Consider the following 18533-nt stretch of genomic DNA (forward strand, 5'->3'; position numbering starts at 1 on the left):
AAAGTGCAGTAAAGTTGGATCCATCATGCGGGAAGGGAGAGACCGAATAGTTACTCTTGCCACAGACCAAACAGGCAAGATTTTGGCCTGCCATGTAAGTAATGTTGGACTCTGGTATTGAGCTGTAGAGGAGGCTGTTAGAGACCCTGGGTAGTTTCTGTAAGGGCCAGCCAGGTCTTTGTGTGCTTTTGACCTTGTTTGCTCTGTCTTTAGGGAACAGATGCTGTTCTGGAAGTGTTCTCTGTCCTTTCTGAAGAGGAAGTCCGAAGAAAGTTGGAAAAGAAAATGAAGAAAGCAAAGAAAAAAGCCAAGTAAGCAGTCTTTTGGATGTATTTGGATGCTGTCTGTGTCCAGAGAACTGTAAGAAAAGCACTTCAGCAACAGTGGTTGAACTCTAAGCTGCTAGTCATTCTGTCTGTGCTATCTGTTGTATTTTGGGGTCACTGATCCTGTGCATCCTTGGTGCTTGTCTGAGCAACACTGCTCCCAGAGACTAAGGAAATACCTTTCTTTCTGAGTCTTCCCCCTGCAAAAAAAACCTAGTATATGCAAAGGAATGGACATAAAATGGGTTTTCCAGAGCTGCTTACTTCTACCTGACATTTTTATTTACATTGCTTGGTGCATCAAATGAAGTCCTTGATAGGACATACAGGAATGAGAGTTCCATCTGAGATCTCAGAGTGATTGATACCTCATCTCCTGTTTTGCAGCAGGCAGAGATACAGGTGAGAGCTTTCTTAATGTTTACTTAAAGTGTCTCTCTGGTTATCCTGGCACTTAACAGGTGCCTCGCAACAGCCCTTAGGGAGAGGTCTGTCTCCAGGGTAGAAATTGAAGCATAGGGCATGTAAATCTGGAGATGCATTTTGGCAATGGCTGAGGACTTTTGGTGAGTGGTAGGAGATGAGCAGAAGCTGATCTCCCTCTCAAACGCTGCTTTCTGTTGTCTGTTTTGTATCCATCTTTCTAACATGCCTTGTTCAAGTGCTTTGGCTCCAGAGGAGGTTGCCTTTTTTTTAGGACAGTTTGTCTTTTTAGTAGTCTGCGTTCCAGCATGAACTTCACTGTCTCACCCCGTTCTTAAATGTAGTTAGCACTGCTGGATAAGAGTGTGGTTGTTTTCAGCAGGCTAAGTGGTTTCCTTATGTTTTTTTCTGTCTCTCTGTTTATGTTGGCTGTGCTGGGTTATTTGACTGTCCTCCATTATCTGACATTTCTAGACAGAACTCTGAAGAGGAGCCTGAAAAGAGTGTGGAGCTGAGCCTGCAGGAGAAGATTCAGCGGGTCACTAACGTCAGAGCTTCTTCTAAAATCAAGTGAGTGGAAAGTCTTGTAGAGGCTGAGCTGTGGTTATGCAGCTACTCAGGGAGAACTCTGCCCAGCTCAATACAGGCAGAGGTGGAAGAAGCTTCCCCCTCGACATCTGTAGCCAAGAGGCCTACCACAATCTCCAGTCCATTCACACCTCTTCCACAAATGGTCCCCTTCTTGCACACATCTGTGGCTTAGTGTGCACTTCCTTGTGGCCTGCACTCTGTGTTCCTCTTTCTCAGTTGTTCTTGGTATTTGATCCCTCCTACATTTTGTCTTATTGGCCCTCTGTACAGCTCTGATTTTGTCTAATCAAACAGGTCATTTGACTTGATTCTCTCTCCAAAAGGAGAGCTGAAGATCATACTCCTGCTCCAGAATAACATCATTGAGTCGTACAACCTGAACCTGTCAGCACAAGTCCCACAGGCTGTCCGTGTGTCCAAGATAACCATTGGAGGCCACCGCAGTGATGTCAGGACGTTGGCTTTTAGCTCTGACAACATTGCAATTCTCTCAGCAGCTGCAGAGTCTGTAAAGATTTGGAACAGGTACACAGTCCAATTGTGTCAGTCTCCTCTGTCCTATGTATGTCAGTCTCCCAGAACTCAGGGATGCTGAGTTCAGAGAGGCAGTGATAAGGCAGAGAGGATGATGGAGAAATACAAAATAGCAAATGAAGTAAAGGAAGTAAATAGAAAACTATTTGACTTCTTTCCTTATTAGGGAAACTGAGAAGCTATAGAGCTAAAACTGCATAATTAACTCATGGAGTTTGATGTTGTAAAGCAGCACTGAGGCTAAGTTACTAAACTTATGGCAGGTATGGAAAGACAAATCTCTAAACGCAAAGGTCATACACAGCAGTCTGGTATAGACTGTATTTTGTTGGGTTTTTTTCCTTTTAAATGGGAAGTACTGTTACCCTAAATTAGCTACTGCCTGTTCTGTAGGGAACATGTGGGTTTCTTGACACTTTGCCTGAAGGATCTAGTATTAGACTGAGTATGCTGCTGTTTTGATCTAGTGTTGTCCCAGTATTTCTTGAGTGGTGCTGATTTCAGGCTCTGTTTCCTTTGAGCATGCTATCTTATACTTCCTTTCCTGAATGACAGCAGTTGCTGTTTGAGAGCAGGAGCTCTGTCCTTGCTCACAGCAGTAAGTCATGATGGTGGTGCCACATTTTTGTGGAAAATGTTCTTAGCAATAATGCTGGTTAGCATTTGGGTCATAGGATGATGGTGGTGTATCTTCTGGCCCCCAGTGAAAAGACAGCTGTAGGCAGAGGCCACTCTGGAGCACGTCTTAATTAAGTGGGCCAGATTTTGTGTCTGATAAGAGGTTTTTGGCTCTGCCTTTGTCCACAGATCGACCTTGCAGTGCATTCGGACAATGGACTGTGAGTATGCGCTCTGCTCACTCTTCGTCCCAGGAGATCGGCAGGTCATCATTGGCACCAAGGTAAGTATAGTGTCCTTCTGCACTCCAGACTCCCCAGGTCTGGAAGTATGTTAGGAAAATGTTGTTAAGGCAGTCTTGTAGAAAATGCATTGTATCTCCTGATCTGGAGCACTCTGTTTTAGATGTAAAAACTTCTCTGGCAGTCAGGTTCTGCTCTGTTCCCACACTCTTTATGTAGCTCTTGTGGCTTGAGCTGGACAGCTGGGGAGAGGTTTGGGAAGTCCCTGATGGAGATTGGGGATTTGACCATCTGTGTGTAACAGCCATCTAATGAAGCTGACTGTTTGGGAGATGGGTGGCAGGGGTGGTGTTCTGCTAGGAGCTGTCATGTATCATGAAGGTGGAGGGACTGATTTTGTCCTCTGTGATCTATCTTTTTCCCCAGACAGGGAAGCTGCAGCTGTATGACCTGGCTTCTGGGAGTCTAGTGGAGACAATTAGTGCTCATGATGGGGCAGTGTGGTCCATTGCTCTTTCACCAGACCAGGTAACTCAGCCACCTGTCTAAGTATCATCCATTGCACATCTTTTCATGTAGCTCCTTCCTGTAGTGCTGTGTTTGCACTACTGATGGGAACTCCTTATTGTGGCAGGTGGAGGATGCAGCTGGTAGTGTCTAAGAACTTTAACTGTGGATATGTGCACAGCTTGGTGAAATACCTCTCTAGTTGTGTGGCACATGGCAATGAGTGTTTGGGCTGAGTGGGCCCATCCTCATCACCTCATCTGGCTTCTGCATGATGGAGAACACTCGGACTTCCCTGGTGGAGACCATGTGTGCATCAGTACATACCCTGTGGATGTGTTCCAGCTGTGGAAAGCTTCAGCCCCTTGTAACCTGCTGCAGTGGCTGATTATCCTCCTTGTTTAAATTTGCTGCTTGTCTGCTAGATTAAAGATCTCTAACATGGTGATGTTTTTTATTTGTGTTGCACTTTTCCTGAGTGACCAAATCATCCTCCCCATCTATCTGATGGTCATTAGGCTCAACTTTGTCCCCGCAGGATGTGTTTTCCGGGCTCTTAATTGTTCTTGTGGTACTTTTTAGGTTACTGTAGTCTTTTTTTTTGCAGGTGGCCCTAGGGTCTCGGTTCCCTGTCTGATAGGCATTATACCAGTGCCAAATGCACTAGTGCCTTTTGAATCCATCCAAGGACTTAATTAGCTCTTTTGGTGCTAGTTCTGCAGTGAGAATGTGTATTCAGATAATAATCCACTGTGTCCCTCAAAGCCTATTTTGGGGCACTGCTTTGCGGAAGGCATATATGTGGGACTTAGACCATTGCTTCCTAATACATAAATTAATGTTTTGGTTCTGTTTGGGCACTCTTTGTCAGATAGGTTGAATAGCTCTGATATTATATAAATACATTTAATTGGTTATTTTTCTAGTAATCCATAAAATCTGAAGCAGCATAATGTCAAGTTATTAGGTATTTCTTAAGCTTTGAAACCTCTTAGCTGGTCTTGAATCCATGGAGTATGTGCTCTGTTGAACTATAGTATCCTAGTTAGGTAAATGAAAATGTAACAAAAGACCAAGAGGCGTTCCTTGCACGAGCAACACTGTTACTATTACCAACTGCAGCTTTAATCTTAAGGACGATTATAATCCCTATCAAATTAATTTTCCATAAGCTCTTTTCTCCATATTCAGTTTACTTTGTTTGATGGAAACTGCAGTGACCTGTTACTTCTATTGACTATGCTCAGTTACCAGGCCTGCCTGTTTATGGTGTTACATTAGTTTCTTCCTGGATCTCACCTAGTATTTCTGAAGTTGCTGAGAATGGACGTTGACAGTTTAGAGACCTCAGTTTGGTCTGTAAAAGTCTTGGATTCAGGGGATCTGAACCATTGATTTATAAATGCCTGACATAGGTAGCTGCCTTCTGACAGCCTTGTGAGTTATTGGAGCAGTTTTTCATCACTGTCTTGTAATGTGATTATGGTATGTGGGGTTTTTTTTTTCCTCTGAGCACAGCAGATGAGAAATGTTTACTGAACCCATGTTTACTGAGCATTGCTGTTTAATAGTTCTCATACTTCCCTCTAGAAGTGGGTCAGTACTACTGGAAAGACTTTTTTTTTAAATGTTCCCATTTTACATGCACACACTCACTCTATTTAGCCTAACCACTGTGGCTGTAGAAGTCTGTCTGTGTCTTTTACTCCTTATATCAGTTTTTCTCCATTACCCCAGTTCAGGTTCATATTGTTTTCTATCAATTTCTACTTTCTTCTGTTTGCTGTGTGTCCTTTCTTATTTTTCTTATATGGTCATGTTGCACTAGAAGCTGGAGTGGTTTTTAGTGGAATCAAAACGCTAGCAAGTAATAACCTGCCTAAGATTCATTCACCCTACAGATTAAAGCATATGGGATGGATTTTACCCTTGTTCTTAATGTAAAAGGGATAATGTTGAACTGTTCTTCCTTTAGAAGGTTGTGCTTGTGGGCTTGTGTAAGGTGTGTGTGATCCAGTAACAGTGGGAGTGTCAACTTGCCCACAAAACACAAGCACATTATTAGCTACAGCTGAGATGACTGCTTTCAGTCCCAAAGTTTCGGTCTGTGTCTTGATTTACATTTGGAGTCTTGTCTTAGACCTCCCTGCCAGAGCTTTTGAGAGTGCTGTTGTTGCTCAGCTGATGGGTAATGCATGCTCAACCAACCAAAGCAAGTGCTCCTGGTGGTGTCCACTTAATAAGTAATACTGTAGGAATGTGGGACATGTCAACACACAAGGAGGTTTTTGAAAATTCCTTGCGGTAGAATTTCTCTGGGTTATAGCAAAAGTGGTTTCACAATAATTTTTTTGTTCTCCCTTGCAGCGTGGCTTCGTGACGGGAAGTGCTGATAAATGTGTCAAGTTCTGGGAGTTTGAGCTTGTGAAGGATGAGAGCAGTGGTCAGAAAAGGTGAGAAAAGAAACCTTTCTAGACTACACTGAGCTGCAGTATCCATTGTTTTTGGATACTTTGGGTTTTGCTGTGCACTGTAAGAAGTGCCCATGACGTGTACGTGGAACACATGGAGAAGAGTGTGAGCTTAGTGCTGTTTTGTGAAGGTCTGAGCTTAGCTGGGGAAGGGCACTTACCACATTCTGATCCCTTGCTCATGTGTGAGTTTAGCTTCTAACCACAGGATGGGCCTCCAGATTAAGCAGTAAATTTAGCAGTGAGGTTTATCAGCCTGCAGTGCCGTGCTTATTTCCAATCCTGTCTTGTTCAAATCATAATGAGGAATGAGATGCTGCCTGTTAGAAACTTGTTTTCTCAGGGTGCAATGTGGGAATTGTATTCATACCTCTTCCCGACTTGTTTGTTTGGGATAACAATTGGTATTTTCCCTCTTCTTGTGACCAGGCTTTCCATGAAACATGTGCGCATTTTGCAGCTGGATGAAGATGTTCTCTGCGTGCGCTACAGCCCCAGCCAGAAACTGCTGGCTGTCTCCTTACTGGATTGCACTGTGAAGATTTTCTACATTGACACACTCAAGGTGCGTGGCCAAATATGGGCTGTGAGGCTGTGCAGGGAATGACGTAATTGTAGTCTGAAAGATCAGGAATACACAGGAAAAGTCTTATTTATTGTGGGACACTAGTAAGAATCAAAGAGAGACCATGCATCCCACTTCAGGTGTCTGTTTGCTAGCAAACCTGACAGAACCATGGCTGGCCCACATTGGGGAGAAAATCCATTTTTTTCGTCTGGAAAGTGGTGTGAACCTGCAGTTGGCAAGGTTCATTCTACACCCTATGGGCATGGTGGTACTGCAGAGCTGCAAGGTGCTGTAAGGGTGGGAGTGGATCTGTTGCACATGGCATTTAATAGGTCATAGCAGAGGCAAAGCCTGGGGGAGGAGAATCTTCCTTGTGAGTGGTGTGGTGGTTTTGTGAGTTTTGTATTAGCATGTGAATGTTAAGGAATATAACACAAGACAGACCAGCACTGACAGATAGGCAAAGAGAAACAGAGATAAACTCTATAGGCAGTGGTGATTAGCACCAGAATTAGCTCAGCTTGCTTGGGTACTTCCACCCTTCTCTCAGTTCTGCCATCATTGCCTTGCTACTAACAGTGTTCAGAGCAAAAATGAAAGTGTGGCAGTGCTAGAAAGAGCTCCTGAGGCAGAGCAGAACTAGCCTGGACCTCGAGATTTTCGCACATGTCTACCCAGCATGTCTAACTGAGATGCCTTTCTTCTGCTTCAGTTTTTCCTCTCTCTGTATGGACACAAGCTGCCAGTGCTGTGTATGGACATCTCCTATGTAAGTATCATTAGGACTGTGTGTTAGGTGGGACTGTGGTGATGTGGATGACTGCGAGAGCCTCTGCTGGATAATGCTTTCTTGTCACCTCCTTGCTCCCAGCTTAGCAGTTTCTTAATGGGACACAGCAAGCCCTTCCTTATCCCGCAGTCCCTGTGCTCACTGGGAGGGGTCACAGAGTAGTGGTCATGACAGAACTGACCAGGGCATTTTGTAAGCGACTGGAAATCAAAATGTTGTGGTGGTTCATGCTCTCTGTTACTCTCAAAGTTACTAACTGTGTGAAAGGAGCCTGAATTCTTTGTTAGTGGGAGCACAGAGCAGGTGCTGAGGTGGAGCAGCCTCTTCATGCCTGTTCATTCTTGGGCTGTATCTTGCTCTGGGGTGTCCTTGGAATGAAGCTCCCTGGAAGCCAAAAATATCAAGATATAGCTAAGGTCTTAAATGCCTGCAGAGGTTCAGAACAGAGCCAGGGTGCTGTCAGTAGGCTGTGCCAGTACCACAAGCATGGTCCACTCTGGTGAGAGGAGGTGGAGGGATAGGATGAGAGGAAATGGCCTCAAGTTGTGCCGGGGAGGATTAGATTGGATATTAGGAAAAATTTCTTTACAGAGAGAGTGGTCAAGCATTGGACCAGGCTGCCCAGGGAGGTGGTGGAGTCACCATCTCTGGAAGTATTCAAAAAACGTGTGGATGTGGCGCTTCGGGACATAGTTTAGGGGGCCTGGTGGCGTTGGGTTAACGGTTGGACTTGATGATCTTGAAGGTCCTTTCCAACCTTAGTGATTCTGTGATCAGGAGGGCATGTTTCAGGAGCCAGATATCTGCCTACTCAGCACTGCTTAATCACTAGTTCAGCAGCAATTCCTCATGGGTCTGCCAGCCAGCTACCCGCACTCTCCTTTCTCGTTGCTCTGTAGGATGGGACTCTAATTGCGACCGGCTCTGCTGACAGGAACGTGAAGATTTGGGGCTTGGATTTTGGGGACTGTCACCGCTCTCTCTTTGCCCATGATGACAGGTTAGTCAAATCCTGCAGCATCTCTGGGCTATCTTATTGCCAAGGGGTTGTGATCCAGCAAGAAACCTTTTGTCCAGCATAGAGTGGGAGGAGGTCTGCAGCGTTTCCCAAGTACGTGAATTTGAGCCTTTTTCCCTTCCAGTGTGATGTATCTGCAGTTCGTGGCGAAATCCCATCTCTTCTTCACAGCTGGAAAGGACAGCAAGATTAAACAGTGGGATGCAGATAAATTTGAGCACATCCAGACGCTGGAGGTAGGAAGTTTTGGAGACTTGAATTTTTGGAGAAAGGAATCGTTATCCCAGCAAGAGCAGCACTTCCGTCAGGGGTTGGGAGCTGGGTGGTGTTCATGTCTTACCTCTTCTGTCTGCCATGCAGGGGCATCACCAGGAGGTGTGGTGTTTGGCACTCAGTCCCAATGGAGACTACGTGGTGTCGGCCTCCCATGACAAGTCCCTGCGCCTCTGGGAAAGGACAAGGGAGCCACTTGTTTTGGAAGAGGAGAGGGAGATGGTGAGAGTTGCATCTTTCCTGCCAGTGATGACTCCAAGACCTGTTTTTTCCCCAGCAGGAAGATACCTCATTTTTCACTGTGGAAGAGCCTGGCTCCACAATTGGCAGACTTGCTCGTTACTAACCACAGCCTGGTGTTGAGGTGCCCAGGGTTGACTGGCATCTTTTGCATGATGGTACTGTTGCCCTGATCTGTCTAAAGACATCTAAAGACACAGATGTTGTAGATCCTTGCCTGTCTGTACTGCATTGCAGAGGGCTGGATAACTTGCGCTCTGCCTTGCTTCTGTCTTGCTTCCCAGACCTTCCTCTATAGCTGTGGTTTTCTACAGGCCTTGTTGGCTACAGACTTTGACCTTCTCTTACTCTCATGTGCTCCTTTCAACTCAAGTGTGCTTTGATTGTGGAGTGATGGAGAGCACTGCTCCTGTTAAATGCAGCTTGTCTTGGTTTCCCCTTTTCCAAACATGAGAGGTCCGCTCTATCTCAGTAGAAGGCCCCAGAGCTCAGGGATGCTGGAAGAAGCTCCTTCTACTCCATTTGAGCGTGTATTGTGAGGAGTTATAGACTCACAGAAAGGCTTCAATAGGAAGGAAACTCTGGGGGTCTCTAGTCCAACCCCTTGCTCATTGCAGGGTAACTTTAAAGCTGCATCAGACTGCCCAGAGACTTGTCTTGATGCATGAACATCTCCAAGGAAGGAGATTTTCCAGGCTGTCTGAGCACCTCTTTCAGTGCTGAAGCACTGTTGGTGTTGGCAGACGCATTTGTTACATGAAACAAAATTCCTAATTTCCAACTAGAAATTCCCGTGGAACAATTTGTAACTCTTGTCTTTTCACTGTATCCCTCAGAGGAGTCTGCCTTTGTCTCCCCTTCTTAAAGCAGTTCTCAAACCACAGTGGGAGAAGTGTGTAGGAATATGTGCAGAAGCAGGAGTGGATGAGAAACCTGCAATAAATGTGGTGGGGTTTTGTTTTTTGTCCCAGCCTGTTTGCAGATAGCTGAGTTGATCCATAGGCAGCATCTTGATTCCCAGTGGGTGGTGTGCTAGGAATGATGGTGGTAAAATGAGAGACAGCTCCTTCTCCAGGTGCCAGAGAAGTGTGTTTTGGGTCAAGCTTGAGTAAACCGGTAAAAACCATATTTACCAGTGTAAATACACCAGTAGTGAATTTACACTGATGGAGCCCTGTTCATGTGAGAGATGCCATACAGGACGCTCTGTCCTGTTGCAGGTTAGGACAACCCTGGGACTTTTCTAGGTTTCTTTTTTCTGTGTTGTGTGCTAGGTAGAAGGTCTGGTGCTGAATTGCTGTTGTCTGTGTGTCAGCTTCGTGGGCTGTCTAAGGGCAGTCCCTGCATCCAGAGCAGAGACCCTGATTTCTTTCTGCCTGGGAGATTCCAGAGTTCTCTGTGGGGTTGGGACCAGGAACAAGTGGCCATTTTGCACTGGCATTGTTGATCTCTGCTGATTTGTCCTGGTTTTGCAACAGGCTGCGTGAAGCTGCAGGCTCCCTTGCTGAACCAGTCTGGAAGGGACTTGAACCCTTGCTTGCTGCCTGCTCACCTGTGTTAATATGTTGTGTTCTCATTCACTGCAGCAACGAGAAGCAGAATATGAAGAGAGTGTGTCGAAGGAAGAGCAGCCTGTGGTGAGTTGCACCGTCTGAGTTTGTGCCAGTCTGACTGTACAAAGTCTGGAATAACTGTTTCTGTAAGAGGCATAGAAGAGGTGTCAGAGAGGACTGATAATTTTCATGCTTTGGGGAGGTGCAGGGGGGAAGCTGCTGCTGAAGCTGTGGTTGCCCCATGATGCAGTTGACTCTGGTACTTCCTACAGACTTCAGGAGAGCGTGTGGAGCTGGCCAAGCTGGTACACAGTAGCTGTGAACACTGAAACCTTGCTGTGCTGTTGCCCTTCCTGTCTTCCCAGTTCAGGTCCACACCAGCTCTGTATCAAGGCTGGGCTGCCTTTTGACAGCTGCTTCCAGGTCCATGTAGTGCAGGACGGGTGGGGAAGCCTGATCCCCCTTGCTCAGATGCTTGGGTTGTGTTGCTGATAGTTTTGACACTGATTGGATCATTTGGCCTCTGTTGGCAGAACAAGAGCTGTGTTTACCTGCCTCCCAGAGCTCAGTGTTTGCACAGTGCCTCTGCTCCTGAGGAAGAGCTGTGTACTTGGGAAATCCTGTATTTCCTCAGATAAATGACCATTTTAGGGAATGGGGCTGGTGTTTTTCTTAGTATAGACTGTGGTAGGATGCAGGGGGTGCCTACATGTATCAGCTACAGAAGGAGGGAGCTGCAAACTCTGTATTTTGTAGGTGGCCAGAGAGACGCAAGGAGAGACGGGGCTGGCAGGAAAGAAGACTATTGAAACCATCAAAGCGGTAAGATTGTGTGGGTCTGCTGGCATTGCTTTGTGCCTTAGCCCCTCTCCTTGAGAGACTGATGTCAGAGGGTCGGCGCATCAGTTTGAAGAGGAATAACCTATGCTGTCACATAAGGGCAGATTGCCTCTGCCTGCAAGAGCAGCCTGTCCTGCTCCATGACCAACAGGGAGGGATCTGACTCTGGAGAGTCACGCACCAGGAATTATCTCCTCCCGAGATCTCTACAGGGAGCGAGGTGTGAGGTTCCTGTAGCTGCAGCTTTCTCTGCCTGTCATGTGTGGGACAGGGGTTTGCAGCCCAAAGGAGCACAAGGCAGCTGGGATGTTCTCTAGGCACCAGGTCTCTCCCCAAAGGGTCTGCCTTGTCCCATGGGCATCTGTGGAAGGTGGCAATGTATTGCAGTGCCTGAGCCGGGAGGTGGGTAATTTCATGGCCACAGATTTCAACAGTCTGGTACTCTTGTAAATACAGAGGAAATCCTTAATCTGAATAGTCAAGATGGCCTGACTCTGGCTTGTGCCTCAAAGGGGTACTGCTTGCTGGGGGTGGAGTTCAATGTCAAGGCAACCCTTGAAGGTGCAGCAGAGAGCACCCAGGGCAGTGGGGGAAATGAGGATGGTGTTTGACATCTTCAGGACATGACTGATGTGCTCAGAGTAGTGGTGCAGTCTGGTGTAGAGGTTGTCTTCCTGAGTGAGATGTCCTGTGATGCTCCATGTCAGCCCCTCTATTTCCACCTCCATTTGTCCAGTTGGACTTGAGCTTTTGTTTGGCTTGTCTAGCCAAACTGATGTGCTGTTCTGCCACGCAGGCTGAGCGGATCATGGAAGCTATCGAGCTGTATAGAGAAGAGACGGCAAAACTAAAGGAACACAAGGCCATATGCAAAGCTGCGGGAAAAGAGGTAAAAGACTGAGGAATGTACCAATCCCAAGGTGTGTTGGATGTATCCTTCCAGGGCAGGTGGAAATGCTTGGTATGCAGATAAAATCAGGACAGCTGGAAATAGGAGAGAAAACTTTTGGAGAACAAAAATGGCACTGTGCTCTGGGGCATGGTTAGTGCTGTGTTCTTTCCAACAATCTTTAGGTTTAAAGTAGGATGTAAGTTTTGTCCCTAGGAGAGCATGCTGCTGCAAATTCATCCCCAAGCCTATTCTTTGCCTTCATCTCAACACATTTTGCTAAATAAAGGGGCTGTGGGATAAATAAAGGGGCTGTGGGAAAAGTGACAGTTAAGAAGTGGAAGAAAATGTATACATGTTTGAGTTAGTCATATATGTCTGAGAATGAGATTGTCTAGTGGCTGCAAATGAGGCCTTTGGCAACCTTCTGGGGAGGGCAGCAGTGTGGGAAATGCAGGAAAACACTTGATAAAAGCTCTCTACTACTGTGGGATAAAGTTTGTTCTGTGAATATGCATTTGTACACACACACCTGCCTCATTGTAACCCATTTTGTGTCTCCAGATTCCCTTTCCTGTCAATCCTATCCTCCGTGCATATGGAAATATTACAGTAAGTGGAATGCCCAGGCCACAGGCTGTGGGTCATTCTTAGCTGGAGTGGGGCTGGTTGATTTGCTGGCTAAGCCAAAACACTGGGTTGCTGTAGGGAAGCAGGATGTCTTGGTTCAACTGGAAACAAAAACTCAGCAGTTTTGCTTGTGCAAAGTGAACACGGAATATGGGGTTTTTTTGGGTGTGTCTTTTGCAGGGGTGGGGGGTGTTGCTTTTTTTTTTTTTTGTATTCTTGAAGATAGAGGAAAGCTAGTTCAAACTTTTCCTGTGCCTGAGAGCACAGGAGGGTGCAGTTGCCATGCTACAGCATATTCCATCTTACACAAAATACCTGAGCATCCACTAGAATATGTAATTGAGAACCCATGTCACTGTGTCCCCAACCATGTGACATCAGTCAGCGCTTAGCCAGAGCCATTCTCTCCCTTCCTCTGTGAATAGAGGCATATTTAATTGCAAGTTGAATAGGTTGAACAGGGCTGAATGAAATCTTAGGCTCAGTAGCTAGCAATTTCTTTGGAGGCGGGTGATGTTTGATTGAACCCCACTGTACAGAGACGGGAATTTGAACCTGTTCCCAAAGTCTTGGCTGGAAGAAAGTGCTACTCCAAGTGCTAGACTGCTGGGTAAAAACATAGCCACAAGTTATGACGTGTCCTGTTATGTGGTGAACTGAGCATGTTGAGCATTCAGTATGTCAGACTGTGAACAAAAATACTTCATACACTGACAGTCACTTACCCTCTTTCTTGGGAGAGACTGCTTGTGGAGGACTTGTCCCACTGTACCTACTGTGTTGCCTTGACTCAAGAAGCGGGAGCTGGAAGCACTTGAAGGCTTCCTGATCCTGTAACCAGCAGGGCAGCTCTGAGCAAGGCAGAGCTGTGTTGTACCTGCCCGGGTTTATTTCTGTGGCATCGGTACATCAGTTACTGATTCTGCTTTTCTTCCTAAATAATTTACATTGAGAAAATTCTGCATGGTAATGCAAATGTCCAAGTATTGCAGGCTTCATAGAATCACAGAATCACTGAGGTTGGAGAAGACCTTTAAGATCATCAAGTGCAACCGTCAGCCCAACACTACCATGCCCCCTAAACCATGTCCTGAAGTGCCCCGTCCACATGTTTTTTGAACACTTCCAGTGATGGTGACTCCCCCACCTCCCTGGGCAGCCTGTTCCAATGCTTGACCACTCTCTCCGTAAAGAAATTTTTCCTAATATCCAATCTAAACCTCCCCTGGTGCAACTTGAGGCCATTTCCTCTCGTCCTATCGCTGGTTACGTCGGAGAAGAGACCAACACCCACCTCACCACAACCCCCTTTCAGGTAGTTGTAGAGAGCGATAAGGTCTCCCCTCAGCCTCCTCTTCTCCAGACTGCACCTCCCCAGTTCCGTCAGCCACTCCTCATAAGACTTGTGCTCCAGACCCCTCACCAGCTTTGTTGCCCTTCTCTGGACACGGTCCAGCTCCTCAATGTCCTTCTTGTAGTGAGGGGCCCAAAACTGAACACAATATTCAAGGTGCAGCCTCACCAGTGCTGGGTACAGGGGTACAGTCACTTCCCTGGTCCTGCTGGCCACACTATTTCTGATATAGGCCAGGACGCTGTTGGCCTTCTTGGCTACCTGGGCACACTGCTGGCTCATGTTCAGCCAGCTGTCAACCAGCACCCCCAGGTCCTTTTCTGCCAGGCAGCTCTCCAGCCACTCCTCCCCAAGCCTGTAGCGTTGCATGGGGTTGTTGTGACCGAAGTGCAGGACCTGGCACTTGGCCTTGTTAAACCTCGTACAGTTGACCTCAGCCCATCGATCCAGCCTGTCCAGATCCAGGCTTGAGGTGGTGCCTTTACCTGCTCATGTCATACTAGTACACAGCAGTTTTCACTACACTCTGAGAATTTTTTGGTTATATAAAATATACACACGGATGCATGGGTTTCACTGATAGATAAAAATCCACTACTCTGAGAAGATTAGTTTTGTTTTTTCTAATTTATTTCAATGTATACTCCTAAATTGCATTTTTAATTACCCTTAGGAAGATCCTTGTTTTTTCATTCTCCCCTTTTCTGAAGATTATGTCAATGCCAGATGAAACAGCCTTTTGTCTTCCTGCTAACCACTTGTAATCACCTTACAAGAGCCCTTCTGTCCCTTCCTCCATGGTTATAGGTATATTTAATTGTAAGTTGGACAGACTGCAACAGAAGTGAATGAAATCCTCTGACTTAGTAGTTAGGCATTTTCAGCAATTTCCAGCTCTGCTCTGCATCTGCCAAACACTTTCAGCAGATATGCAGGAGTAGCAGGAATTAAGTCTTTGGGACATGAGTTTGTGTAAAGTTTTATATGTATAATTTATCTGTTTCACCAAGCTTTTTATCCAGTTTGTACAAGATTCATTGAAATGAATATGAGATGATTTAGCTGATTGAATATAAATTAGATTTTTCACAATATTCTTCACCAGTTTAGAGTATTCTGAGAAGGCTGGGTGTGTGTCTTGGGGAGGGAGAACTTCTCAGATTGGCAGCTGATTGAAGCTGAAGGGGTTTCCTCTTTGTTATATTCAGCTTGACCTGTCCATCTCACAAGACATGATCGCGTGTTTAATGGGTGAAATGGACCTTAAGGCATATGTTTGTCCTGGGATGTTTCTTGATAATGCATAGCTGGTGTCTTTCCTCTGTTACAGCCTTCTCTGTACGTGCTAGAAGTTTTCAAGAAGATCAAGTCGAGGTGAGTCCCAAGAGCCTTATTACTGAACAGGGTTGTGACTGAGTATCGGATTTCTGGGCCCAGGACTGGCTGGGGTCCTGGAACGGTCTCTTGTGCTGGGTATGGGCAGTGCTAGAGAGTCTGGAGTTACTGTTCCTGGCAGCCTCTTTTGGAGCATGCATGGAATTGGGGAATGGAAATTGTTCCTTCCATGGGGAGTATTGGATGAAGCAAACTGTTCCTTCCATGGGGAGTATTGGATGAAGCTTGTGTATGTGTGTTGGCTGCTTGGAGATGCATATGTATGTGAAGAGCAGCTTGGGCATGCTGAGGAGGGAAGATTGTGTGCCTGCTCCCTGTGCCAAAAGATGTCTGCTGGCCTGGGCTGTAGTCTGTGCCAATGCACTGTACTTTGTGGACAGTCACAGACCAACTGTTACGAATGCTTAGCACAGCTTTTGTACCAGAAACTACCTATACAGAAGTGTTTCCGGCTCATCTGTAGCAGTGCAGTGGCTGAGACTAATGCTTCTGTCCCTTTGCTTTCTTCTCAGTGAGCTGGAAGAGTCTCTCCTGGTGCTGCCCTTCTCCTATGTTCCTGACCTGCTCAGACTTTTCAATGAATATATTCACCTGGGCTCAGAAGTTGAACTTCTGTGCCGAGCTCTCCTCTTCCTGCTCAAGTGAGTCTTTCGTCTGCCCAGAGAGATCTGCTAGTCTTAGTTCGGTAGCTATTGCTGTCCAGAACCTGGATCTGAAGAAGCCCTAACAGGGCTCTGGTTAGTAGTGGGCCTGCCAGTTCCTCTGGGTCCCTTGTGCTGGTGCATGTCACGAACTCACTTTGTGCCAGTTACATGAACAGAGAGGTACTCCTTGCTCCTGGGCTGTGAGTCGGTGTGTTGGGACAGTACAGAGCTGAGGAATATACCCTGTTTCCTGGAGCTGCAAAGATGACATTGCTTGTTGTGAATGCTTGTAGAGTAAGAGTGTGGGGAAAATTTGGGCTTTCTCATATATCTCTCTGTCTGAAGCTCTTGGGAAGCATCCTTGGGAGTAAAGATGTGGTCTCTGCAGGAGATAAGGAATCACTGCAGCCCGCGAATGGCGTGTGGCAATGGATTGATCGGATGCAGAGTCTTGACATGCCCAGATGGGGTTGCTGGTCCTGGTCCCCCAAGTGTGAAAGATCCTGCATCAAGGCTGAAGTGGCACTGTTGACTGGCACAGGGTCATTGTAGAGCCCATGCCCTCAGAGAGTGCCTCAGCAAGACCTTCCCCTTGAACCACTGTGTGTTAAAGAGAAGCTTCAGAAAATAGCTTTTCCAGATAAATCTGCCCATGCCTGTTATATAAGGCTGGTCTGGGGAGGCCTCATTTAAGAAAAATCCTATGTCCAGAACATACAGAGGCTCAGGAGAGGGGCTTTCTGATGTTTCTAAGACCAATGCTGCAATACATCTCTGCCTGCTTTGTTCCTAGGATACATTTTGGACAGATCACAAGCAACCATATGCTGGTGACAGTGATAGAAAATCTGAAGAAAACCACCATCTCCAGAGTCAGTGAGGCCCGGGTGAGTGCTGCACCCTCCCCTTTTCCAGGATCTGGAATAACAGGATAGGCTAATGTCTGGGAGCATGTGTTGTCTGTGGTGACCAGTGGGAAAGTTGGTTGGGGGTTTGAGCCCATTTCACCTTCCTTCTGTGCAAACAGGCTGCCTCTTCCTTATGTTCTTCCTGATGTGAGACTACCCAGTGATCAGCCTGCGTTTGTGCTCCCTCCCTCATTTACTCTTGGGTTTTCTTTGATGTATATGTTTGGGCTTTGGCTCACTAGTTTCTAAATATGTAGGAGGTAAATAAACAAACTCTCTATTTCTCTTGGGCTTCTCTGTGGGCTGTTAGTCTCTCAAATAATGCAGACTGTGCATCTTCCCAGGCAACTTCAGGTGCCTGCTGGCAACTTGTCTTTCAGAAAATACAGTGGATTATAGCTGCTCTTGAGACAACTGTGGGGAACAGAGTGCAGGACTGACTGTTCTACTCAGATGAAGTTTACATTTAAATAACGTTGCTTTTATTTAGATCTGTGGATTGTCTTGCTTTCATCATTTCTTAGTAGGGGGCAGCAAGTGCAGGACTCTCTGCCCCCTAACAAGCTTGAGATGTGCCCAACAGTGTGGTGCTGGTCTGTCTCTACAGGATGTGCTGGGATTCAACATGGCAGGGCTCCAGTACCTGAAGAGAGAGATTGAGGCCAAGGATGAGGTGACATTTTTTGCTGATGCTACTGACCGATTTGAGGAGAAGAGGAGGAAGAGGAAGAAGAAAGAGAAGATGGTCCTTGCAGTGCTCTAGCATTTGCTGCCTTGATGGGGTCACGTAAAATCAGTGCTAGCCATGGAAGTGTTCTTGTGGTTGACCATCTGTGATGATGTCCGGTGACTGGGACAGTCTGTCCCCTCCCCATGTGGTATAACACAGCATATAACCCCAACTCAGCATGGTTGTCTCCGAGATGAACTCTCTGTAGTCTGCTGCAGATGTATGCATTTGAACTATTTCTGAGGTGACTGTCAAAGGTACTCCAGCAGAGTGCCCATTAGAAATGGATTTGACTTCTTGTGTGGAAGAGATCACCTCATTCTGGTGGTGTTGACTCAATGGAGTGAATCCAGCAACATGGACCATGAATCCAGCAACATGCTGGTGAGACCATGCCCTGTCCAAGGAAGGCAGCTGGCAAGATTTTATGCTGTTTTGACACCTGCTGGTGGTTTGTGGCAGTGCTTAGAGCCTCTGGGCAAAGCTGTGTGACTTCTGCCAAAGTGTGAGAACTTGGTCTACAGCCACTTACTTTTTAGTCGGACGGGGAAAAACATGGCTGCATTCTGTTAAATGCATATTCATATATGCTTTATGAGACAATGTTGCTAATGGAGTTCTATCCTGTTATTTCTCTAGTAAAGCCTCAACTGCCTTGCCCTGTGTGTCAGTTCTCAAAGGATTTTTTTTTCCAGAGAATAAAATCTGTGGGAGAAAATGGAAGGACTGACATCCAGGACTGTGCTATTCCCTAGAGTTGGCAGACTGAGCATGAGAAGTGTGGGTTGTATTGTACTTGCCTCAGTTTTTAGAAATTGCACTGAACTGTTAGAATGTTGTATTTTTCCTGTATCAGACAAAATTTATTTTCACAGTGGGGGAAGTGGGGCAGGATAAAGTGAGCAAGTCTCTGCTGCTGTTGGTAAGTTACTAGTTTGTAGTACATGCTGTCTTTTTTAAAAGTAATCACAGGTTTGGTGGATGTAGTG

At 46.2% G+C, this 18533-nt stretch overlaps 1 protein-coding gene across 1 annotated transcript in view; it reads left to right on the forward strand.

The window, feature by feature from the left end:
• The window catches only part of WDR3 (WD repeat domain 3), a gene marked incomplete at its 5' end in the record, with an annotated part of 23504 nt that extends 5927 nt beyond the window's left edge, over positions 1 to 17577 (forward strand). Inside the window, 20 exons of the mRNA XM_010297154.1 lie at positions 5 to 94; positions 214 to 311; positions 1224 to 1319; positions 1635 to 1865; positions 2682 to 2775; positions 3161 to 3262; positions 5609 to 5694; positions 6142 to 6277; positions 6993 to 7049; positions 7970 to 8070; positions 8213 to 8324; positions 8449 to 8583; positions 10188 to 10238; positions 10911 to 10976; positions 11791 to 11883; positions 12448 to 12495; positions 15198 to 15241; positions 15775 to 15903; positions 16700 to 16793; positions 17422 to 17577. Coding sequence (XP_010295456.1) covers positions 5 to 94; positions 214 to 311; positions 1224 to 1319; positions 1635 to 1865; positions 2682 to 2775; positions 3161 to 3262; positions 5609 to 5694; positions 6142 to 6277; positions 6993 to 7049; positions 7970 to 8070; positions 8213 to 8324; positions 8449 to 8583; positions 10188 to 10238; positions 10911 to 10976; positions 11791 to 11883; positions 12448 to 12495; positions 15198 to 15241; positions 15775 to 15903; positions 16700 to 16793; positions 17422 to 17577 — 2019 coding nt within the window. The remainder of the gene's footprint in view (positions 1 to 4; positions 95 to 213; positions 312 to 1223; positions 1320 to 1634; positions 1866 to 2681; positions 2776 to 3160; positions 3263 to 5608; positions 5695 to 6141; positions 6278 to 6992; positions 7050 to 7969; positions 8071 to 8212; positions 8325 to 8448; positions 8584 to 10187; positions 10239 to 10910; positions 10977 to 11790; positions 11884 to 12447; positions 12496 to 15197; positions 15242 to 15774; positions 15904 to 16699; positions 16794 to 17421) is intronic.
• Between the last annotated feature and the right edge of the window lie 956 nt (positions 17578 to 18533).

The sequence above is a fragment of the Phaethon lepturus genome, unplaced genomic scaffold, assembly GCF_000687285.1.
Source record: "Phaethon lepturus isolate BGI_N335 unplaced genomic scaffold, ASM68728v1 scaffold7811, whole genome shotgun sequence".
Classification (NCBI taxonomy): Eukaryota; Metazoa; Chordata; class Aves; order Phaethontiformes; family Phaethontidae; genus Phaethon; species Phaethon lepturus.